Here is a 10,037-nt window from a genome sequence, read left to right as displayed (position 1 = left end):
CAGCCCGGCAGCGGCGGCGGCGGCGGCGGCGGCAGCGGCAGTCGCCGGAGGAGCATCATGCCGAGGAGGAAGCAGCAGGCGCCCCGGCGCGCAGCAGGTACGAGCCGCTTCCCCTTCCTCCTGTCCTCCGCCTCCTCTTCCTCTCCTCGCCCCGCGTCTCCCGCCGGCGGCGACCCCGCTTCTTGCCCCGCTCCTCGCCCCTCTCGCTCTGGCCGCGAAGAGTAACTCCGGGGCACCGGGCTCGCTCGCCGCTCTCCTGTCTGGTGCGTGCGCCCGCCTCGCGGACCGGCGCCCCCCGGACGCCTCGCTGCGCTCTGCACCCCCCCCGCCCCTTCCCACTCGCACCCACTTCGGGAACCGTGCTCGCTCGCGGCGAACTGAGCCGGGCTGGGTCCCTGCCTCCTCAGCTCTCTGCCTGGCCGCGGAGAGAATGGGAAGGAGCCCTCTTCTGTCTCTTTCTGTGGGGGCGGGCGGGGTCACCTGAGTTCTCCGGGACACCTTCCGTGTCCTCCCGCGGCCGGCCGGCGGGGGACTGCCTGGTGTCTCTGCCGAGCGAAAGAGAGCGAGCGAGTGAGCGAGCGGGTCCCTTCGGGCACCCTACTGCTAATCCGATTGATTCTTCATTTATTGGGCCCAAACCGGGCACAGCGGTGGAAAGCAGAGCGCACAGGGTCTGGGTATTGTCAGATGACTGTCAAGTCGATGTTAGATGCTGGCGTTCCCTTTTCCCCGGTTTGTTTTCGCTCACCCCCACCCTCCTTCCACTGCTTCTCCCATCCTCATCTCCTCTTAGCACTTAGTTCTGGGACGTGTCTGAGTACTTTCTCCCCATCACCCTCCCCCCTCTTTTTTTTTTTTTTTTCCCAGGAGTGTCAACTCCTTTTAAGACTGAGCCGGGTTTTTTTTTTTTTTTTCCTGGAAAAAGCATCATTGAAAGCAAAACAAAACCCACACACATAACATTATTTTGCAATAATGTCAGTTGGGGGCATGTTGCTTGGAAGAAGGGTTTCTGGCCCTTTGCCACCCTTGATTTGATGACTGATTGATTGCCCATCATGCTGCTGCCTTTGATCTATTCATTCCCAATAAACATCAATAAATCACTTGAAATGGTGAGGCCAAGCTCTGTGACGTCACTAGGGCCCTGTCAGTGCAACTTCTGGGATTTGGGGCGGATTGCTGAGAGGACCACATATGGACAGGATGTATTTTGATATGAGTAACACTCAGATGTGCAGAGGTTCAGATGCTGCCTGAAGGGGAGGGTTAAGTGGAGGTTCGTTTCTTTTCTTTCCTTTTTTTTTTTTCCCCTTCTCTTCCTTTCTTTTCTGTTCTTTGCTTTTGTGGAAGAAGGGAGGGGATGGAGAAGGGTCAGGGCATTGCCTGGTGCCCTTTTTGGATGAAAGTATGGTACCCATGTTGCCCTGGAGTGCCTGTAGTAGCAGTGGGGGTGATGGTCATTTCTGTCACTTCAGCTGGCACTGCCGGTAGAGCTCACACACCGGCTGCATCTGAACTTGAGTCTTCTCACACAGGATCACAGAGAGGAAGTGCTGTTCTTTCTTCTCCCAAAAATGTACTGTCCTGTTAGCGTCCTAAGAAAATCGTAGAAGAAAACAGACTTGGTTTGGGGCATATATTACAAATTTTGCTTTCTGTCCTCAGGGTTACCCAAATTTAGAAAGTTTGAAAATCCCAGTAGTGGTTGTAGGGAGGGTGCTGCCTCTCAAGTCACCTCCTGGCTGGTGCTTTTTGCCTATCCCATCTTTTACTTTAAATTCCAAGCTCAAGCAATGAGCTTATCTACCCAAAATAAACTCTCAAAGTTTGGAGGACTCCTTCACTAAGTTGGGCAGTAGGAGTGTCTTGGACTGCTTCCAGTCTTTGGGATTTTTTTCTTTCCTTTTTGGATGCACATTTGAAGGTATCTGTGTGCCTCAATCAAATGAACCATATGTGACTGCATCTTTACATTTGGTTTAGAATCCTCTCCGCCTTTGCTTCATCTTTTCTCTTCCACCTTGCCAATCTGAGACTCTTATTTGATAAATTTCTGCTAAAAATAGTAGAGGAGGAGGAAATGTGCTGTTGGTTTTATTTATCTATTTTTTTTAAGCAACCTGTTCACTGACCTTTTTGCACCTTTTAAAAAGCCAGCCAGGAAATCTCAGGTCAGTTAAGAAATATTCACTATATAAAAACTTGACTGCACTACTAATAGGAGCTGGAAGAATGGTTTTGCTCTATCAAAATGACCCGTCAAAACGACTTTGTTTCATATTTGATTTAATTGTCTCTCTCCTGACAGGCACATTCATCAATAGCTTAATGGTCAATCAGAAGTTGGCAGCATGAGTGCTTTTTTTCTTTCTCATACCCGGGTTTTGGATTTACTTTATCAGAATGCCTCTGCCTAATGGACGTGTGGAGGAGGGGGGGAATGTCTGAAGGGCTACTTATTTAGGAGAGTGGAGGAATAAAAAAACCTTCCACATCCAGGCTGGTGATAAGTATGCACAGGCCAATAAGTGCGCTGTGTGAGTTTGTTTATTTGGATGGACAAGAAACTTCCCATTTTTTTCTCATTTTTTCAGTTCTCCTAGCTGCAAGTTATAAGGTTCATGCCTGCTTTTGTGGCATACTGGGAGTGATGACAAATTGATTGCTTTGTACTGATAGAGAGTGGGGAAAAAAGAAAGATGTCTGCTGATTGGTAACTGGAAAACCATTCCCCAGCAACCTTGAGGAGACTCGAGAATTTTTCCCCCCTCCAAACTGAAAGGTCCGCTCAGCCATAAAAAAAGAAAAGTTGTTTTGCCAGCTTCATTAGTGTTCACCTAATTAGCTGTAAACCTGATGGATTCCTGACAGCTTTAATGATTGGAGATGACAAGCTCGACGCAGTGTCATCCAGCAGAATTAGGTTTGCAGCTAGTTTGATGTAATCAAGTTGATATTACACAGTCCTGGCTGCCTTTAGTTGTGCATTAACTCAATTTTCTGCTGCAGGTGACAAATGGGCTTTGGTACCTGGATAATCATGTCATAGGAATTAGGGCCCTTTTAATGGTCCGGGGGTAGAATAACAACCACAAAGGGCTGAGAGCTGGGGAGAGCGTGCAGACATAGCACACAGGTGCACACAGTTTTTACATCTAGGCCAAATGTAACACTGTTCTCCAGAAGGCCAAAGCAGGCTCCAAGAATCCCTGAAAAGACGTATTTCTGCCCTTCAGGATTTCTCTCTTTTTGATAGGAATTATGCACGGATTAGTGTCTTTTCTTAAAGGGGAGAGAGAAATGTCTTCACCTGCTGAAGAGAAACCTGGGCAGGAGTTTCCTTTCTCCAGGCATGTAATTTTAAAGGGCTATACATTTGTGCTGGACAAAAGCTATATGCCTGTAGTTCAGAGGAGCGGGGTTACAGAGGCCCCTGTCCTTTGGGCAAAACGACCATTTTCCCACTCTCCTATATGTAGCATTTGTTTTTCAACAAGTATTTTTTGGTAATACCGGAAAAGAAAGTCAAGCAGTACTTAATAGCAGATCACGTTTTATTCTTTCCTGTTCATTTTCTGGAAGGAAGTGTAAAATCATTAAAAGCCATTGCCTAAACTCCACCCTCCCCTCAAAAAAAAAAAAAATCCAACAAACGACAACTTGCCACTGACCTTTTGAGTCTTATTTGGTGAAAGAATAACCTTCCATGGAGTTCTTAGGTGGTCCCACTGCAAAGGTAAACCTTCAAGCATCTTGACTTTTGTCAAAGTGGTTTGGAGCCCTTAGGACCTGCTGGGGTAACAGATCACTGTGGGTCCCCAAGGAATAGGATGAGCTCATGGTGGCACAGCCTGGGGGTTTTTACTTTGCCGGTAGACATGGGCAAACTAAAAGATGGCACACCTGGCAGTGTCCAAGTAACACCATCCCAAACTTCCTAAGTCTCGTCCACATACCAGGCAGCTCCAGAGAGGAGCTTTTCTCTCTTGGAAGTACATGGAGCATTCAGGAAGGCATTTCGGCATCAGCCTTGGGAATTTATTTGCTCTCAAACCTGCCACACGTCTCTCCTTCGGACAGACGTTCTACCCTGTAGCAAGGTGACAAAATGACTGGTTTTGGTCGCTCTGTGATTCCCCGCACCCCTTTTCCTACAAAATGAAAGGAGCAATGTAAATTCTAAAAAAAGAAATCAAGAAGCTGAAGGGGAAAAACAAAGAGGGCAGGAGGCAAGGCTATTCCCCTGGACACCCACACAGGGGAGAGAAGCTTCCCGAATCAGCTGCTGTGCCCCCATTATCTTGACAACTGTCAGTTAGGGCTTCACTGCTCTCCAGGGCCACCCTTGATTGTGAGCAGTTGATGTTGTCATTTTGTTCTCAGTTTTGCCTTGAGTGTGCTCGTAAACAGGAGCCAGGTAGTCAATAACTGATGTATCAGCAGTTATTCCCCAAATTGCCTCACAAGTCTGCATTTTTCCTCTTTTTTTTTTTTTTTTTTTTACTAAAGATTGTTTTGTAAACTGATTAGAATGAAAGGTGACTGCTCAGGGCCGGGGGAAATGCCGTGAAACCCAGGTGAGTTCCCAGAATGAAAACCCTTCGTTTTCCTGCCCTCCCCTTCTGGGTTTCTGGAGGGAGATGGGTCACCTTCTTGAGGGCAAAGCGCCTGGCCATTTTGGGGGGCCTTTGTCTTTCCCTGGTGTCTGGCAGAGCCAGGCCGGGGTGAGGGCTGTGGATGCAGGCGGGGAAGGAGCAGGGAGAGGATAGGGAGCCCTGGTCCTGGTGCCCCACAGCCATGTTTAATCCAATAACAGGAGCAGGCCAGTTATGCCGAGTGTAGTTTGTGAGGCTTTCCTGCTGGCCCATTTTTATTCCTGCCTGTCACTGGACAAACTATAAAAATAGCTTTAGTCTTGTAGTAGAAAAAAAAAAAATAGGGTGTGTGTCTACTTTCTGTGTTTTTGTGCAGCCCAGGTAGGTAGGCCTTTCAAAGAAGCTCTTTTGTAACACCCCTGTACCATCATCCTGCAGCCCGTGCAAGGAAATAGGACAGAACAACACAGTGGTATCACTCACCCCAGACCCTCTCAGGTGTTCAGTGTGTGTGTGTGTGTGCGTGTGTGTGTATGTGTGTGTTCTAGTTATGCTCCAAATTGTGGTTTCTCTGTCTGAAGTTAAAAATGAAAGGTGAATACAATATATTGTATTTGGTAACAATGGTATGGACTGGTACATCGAGACAGATAATGTGCAGTTGTAATTAGACTCAATAGACAGGCAGTCATTTTTAAATTCTTTTGACACATGCATAAAATAGTCATATAATAAGATAAGATGACAATTTTATGTTAGGTTGATAAAGTGTCCCGATACTTGCATTAAACGTCTGTAAGCCTTTAAAAAAAAAATCTAGACAGATTAATTCTAGTTTCCAGTATTTGCAGTTAGTCATTAAATTAATTTTCAAATTCTACTAAACAATGGCTATGAATATTTCTTTTTCTTTCTGGAGTCTTCTACCTGAATTTTAAGGAACGGATACATAGATTTGGTAGCTTTCTCAAATTTTTCAACATTTGTAAACATTTACGTTAGACATGGGTGTAAAAATTCAGGTTACTGTTTGTGATTAGAAAGATGCTATGCATTTTTGGAAGTAAAAAAAAAAACAGTAATAGAACATAATCTGCTTATGACCACTTGCCTGAACGACTGTCATACTCCACTTTTAGGAATCTTTATTAGAAAGATTACACAGTGTCCTTGACCAAATAGTGAATATTTTATAAGCCCCATTTAAAAAAAGACATTTTGAGCACATACACTTGATTTGATCAGCACTTAGATTCTCGGGTTTAATTACTTTCAATTCTGTAAATTATTTTAGTATTTCAACAAGAGTGGCCTAAGAGACATATTGGGGGTTGGGAAAGCAATTTTCTGAAGGTCACATTGCCGGGACTTTTCGACCATCTCCTTACCTTGTTTTTCTCAAATGTGCTGAGGTGTGGCTCTTGAAGAATAATTTAAATTTGTTTGGGTTTAATGATAAATTATTAATTCATACTGTCAGGACACATGTTATTAATTATGACTGTGTTTTCTTCATCCAGAACAGCTGTTGGGGAAACAGTGTAAGTTCAGATTGTCTTCAAGGGGGAGGGCGCCAAAGCAAGGAACTCACCAACTTCTTGTCATCATCTTCCTGATTCCCTTGCTTAGGAATAAAGGATTGCAGGGGGCGGAGTGAATAGGGAGAGAGAAACTGTTAATTCTAGACCAAGATGGGTACTGGCAAATGTTCATTAATGTAACTTTTTAAAAAGCAAGCCTAACTCTCCATGCTCTGAGTCCAGGTGAGATTCTGAGGTGGTACCTGCTTCCTTCCCCAGTCTGGTTTTGGACTGGTTTCCATTCCACCAATTTCTCTTGTTTTCTTCTTCCTCTTGGGTAGACCGGAAGGTCACGTTCACAAGTGTATAGTAGCAGAAAGCAAACTACTTTGAATGCCTGTTTGTTCCCCAAACTGGATCCCATCCCTTGGAGAGCAAAGGGCTGTTTGGTAATATACATGAAATGACTCCAATTCATTTACTTTTGATTTTCCATCCCCGTCATTAAATCTAGTCCTATGTATTCAGTTTCCTCTGAGTTCTTTGAGAAATGCATGTTGCATAAAATAGGCAATTTTTAATGAACAATTTAATGTAAATGGGTTTTGAATTTAAATTAATATTAATGAAGCCTTGAGTGAATTTATTTTGCATACGTAAAGGCTTGTAAGTCTTTCACCCATGTGCTTTCTCCTTTATGTAGTAACATTGGTTGGGTGGATTAACCAGTGCCTTTTAAAGATTCATGCTTAAAAAATGAAATTGATTTTATATGTCCAATAGCGCCAACATATTATTAGGCAAAAGTGTTACTTAAGTTAAGGGAAATATACCTCATTTTTGATTAAAGCTCTCCGTCTCCATTGCCCTGCCCTTCCTGAAAGCTGCAGTTGGTTTGGCACTGCTGCCAGGGAAAATACACACCAACAATAGTTACTACAATCAAGATGTTTTCTTTCTTTGCCTTACCTCTAATGCATTATGTATCCCGGGATGATGGGAAGTTCTGTAATTAATTCTGTTAAATGTAATTGCTATAATCACTTTGATGTTACACATAATAAAGGTAATATGGTAAGCACATAAAAAATATAAACACCTTATTGTAACACTCCTGCTAAAATTCCTGCTCGTCAAGTCTGGTTTGTAGACAAGTGTTCTCAACTCTTTTCGGTCATAGGTGACAATTTATCCGAGCTGTATTCATTGATATTCCAAAGGAGAGTCAGTGATTGGAAAGGATGGGCCTTGGCTTGAAAGGGTCTTCAGGTTGGTTGCCTAGGAATCTTAGTTCCCGTTTCCTTAAAGATGTGGCTAATTAAGAAAAGGTGACCATTATTTCTGGAGAGGAGAGAGGTGAACACTTCAGAAGGGCCTATGGAATGAAGTAAGAGGTATAGGAATGGAAGAGGAGCTCAGAGAAGAATGAGAGTGGAGTTTTCAGATCAGGGGAGAGGCTGTTCTATAGGTTTTCTCATCCTCATGGTGTGGGATTATGGGAAGTGCCGTGTGTGCACGTGTGTGTGTGTGTGTGTGTGTATGTGTGAGAGAGAGAGACAGAGAACATAGGAGCATGTGCTTATGGGTAACAAGAGAAAGCCACCTTTCTGTAACAGTGCAATAAGGGAAATTAGCACAGAATATATGCTTTATTATTATTATTTGTTACTACTGTTACACACCTTTCATGGGGGCATCTGAGGACCGTGCCTGACTGTTGCACATCCCGCCACGGAGTTGGCCGACGTTGCCTGTTTGACAGAAACCTGAGTGATCTTTGAGACTCCCCCCGCCACATCTCCATGCACCTACCCTGGATCCAGGCCACCGTAGGACATAAGCTTGCCAGAGACCCCAAGCACACAGTTCTTGCGGGATGTTTCCAGACACGTTCGAATTCTTCTTTGCCATCGTAGCTTGCAGGAGGTGGAGGATGTGGTGGGAGAGGAACCTTGTCATTTAATTTTCTCCCTGTGGATAACCAGGAATCAACCTAGCAGGGAGGTTTGACCCCCGTCATCAGCCGGGCCCTGTCTCACGTACTACAAAGGCCAAGAGGTCTCATGACCCGGTGTTGGCCTGATGGCTTGGGTGTGAATTCTCTGCATTTATATTTTGTTTTTCAGTGTGTTGTAAGGCATGGAGTCTGTAAATCAGGCATACACAGAAAGAGAATAAGGGAAAGTGGATGTGTGAGAAGGGGATGCCTCTTCTTTGGAGGAAGAAAAAGGTGTTTGCGGATGGTGCTGAGATGCAGTGACAGCAAGTGGTTCCCTCGCCTGTGCCCGAGGCCCGGGGAGCTGTGTCTGGCTGTTGCTTTCACGGGCTGGCTGCAGAACAGGCTGGGAAGTCAGGGTGCTGCGGAAGGCTGGGCAGGGCCTGTCTCCTGGGCACCAGGCCTAGCATCCCGGCCTGCCAGGTGAACAGGGGCCGAGGACAGGGTCTGGGGGTCCCAGCCTGGGCCTGGGCTGCATCGAGCCCGCCACCAGCCCTCCTGCGGTGACTTTCAGCTGGTTTTGATGGTGAGGATGATAAAAGGTCTGAGAACTCCATAGGCCCCTGTAATCGTGGCCAGTGCTGACATCCTTCTCAAGTTTGACAGCTTCTTCCTTTTCTCTCCTCACCGCCAAGCCTTTCTCAACTGAGTTTCCCCGCCCTCCTCTCTCCTCCCTCCCTCCCCGCCGCCCACCCCTTCCCTCCCTCTCCCCCTTTCTGTATGTGTCTCTCTTGTTTCATGTTCTTGATCAGTCTCAGATGCTGGGAATTATTTTTTTTCGGGCGGGAGGGGGAGTGTTGCTTTAGGTTTGTGGGTTGGGCAGGTGTGAGAGGAAGTCTGTGTGTTTTTTTTTTTTGTACTGTAGGCCTGTTGCTAATTAATGTTCCTCCATAAGATTCTGTCGGAGTTGAGTAATGTTTTTGATCTTTATGCCTGATAACTGCATACTTAATGAGATTTCAAAGCTGTGAGTGCAGCTCCCTACAATTATTGACAGATGCCTTTTCTTGCCATTGGGGTTCAGCTTCATAAATCCTCTTGCCGTAATGAGGTTCAGCACAGCAGTGCCACCCTGGCAGTGAGCTAATGAAAGGGGGGAGGGTGAAGCGGCTCAGGGCTGTCTGACACATTTTTTTCCTTTAAAATTTACTATGCAGATGTCAAGCTGCGGACGATTACTTCAAACATGCTAATTTTTATCTTGCTTTTGTGTCAGCCCTTTGCCATGAAAAAATAAATAAATAAAAGGACTAACCTTACTCCACTTCATTTCTTTTCCTTTTTTTTGCCCCCCAAAGTCACATTTTTTAATAACCCGTGGTGTGTGACTGCTGGGGACTTTGACACGCGTGTGGCCTTTTGCAGGTATCCAGTGGCAGAGCCGTGTTTTTTTTTTTTTTTTTTTCCCCCCTCCCTTGCCATCAGAAGGGCGGGGGGAGGATAAAAGTGTGATTTCCCCAGGCCTCCCATCAGCCTGCCCTAAGTGTGCACTTGAAACGTCGGAGAATTCATTTCAGAGTTCTGAAACTAGATCCCGGTGAAGAGCTGCGCCATGCCAAAGAGTCGATTTCCTTTTCAGCGGAGTCATACATCACTGACCCACCCTTCCCTCCTGACAGAATGACATATGTCATTTATCATATGGGCCCCAGCCAGACACGGGGAGGGGAGGGGAAGCCCGGTCCATGTGATGCTGCCTCGTCGCCGTCCTCCTCCCACTGTACACAGTACGGCTGGCTTGCAGAGAGAGCACTGCTGATTTGGCGAGAGGGAGGAAAGAGGAGAGAGGGGACTCAGGGGCGAAGGGGGGAGAGCCTGCTTCGTCTGGATGGCCGGGCGTGTGGCGGGGCGGGCATGAGATTGGCGGAGGCATGGACTAGGTTATGTTCTTTCACATTGTCTGCTGAGCCACGCAGCTCAGCC

The 10,037-nt window shown here is 46.0% G+C and overlaps 1 protein-coding gene across 1 annotated transcript in view; it reads left to right on the top strand.

Moving 5' to 3' along the window:
• The first annotated feature begins 44 nt into the window (after positions 1–44).
• The window catches only part of TSHZ3 (teashirt zinc finger homeobox 3), a 68,281-nt gene continuing 58,288 nt past the window's right edge, over positions 45–10,037 (top strand). The window contains exon 1 of the mRNA XM_007470932.1: positions 45–97. Within this exon, the coding sequence (XP_007470994.1) occupies positions 58–97 (40 nt within the window). The 5' untranslated portion in view covers positions 45–57. The remainder of the gene's footprint in view (positions 98–10,037) is intronic.

This window comes from Lipotes vexillifer, unplaced genomic scaffold (genome assembly GCF_000442215.2).
Source record: "Lipotes vexillifer unplaced genomic scaffold, Lipotes_vexillifer_v1.1 scaffold182, whole genome shotgun sequence".
NCBI classification, from domain to species: domain Eukaryota; kingdom Metazoa; phylum Chordata; class Mammalia; order Artiodactyla; family Lipotidae; genus Lipotes; species Lipotes vexillifer.
Note: the sequence above shows the minus strand (reverse complement) of the source record. Positions and strands in the feature narration are given on the sequence as shown.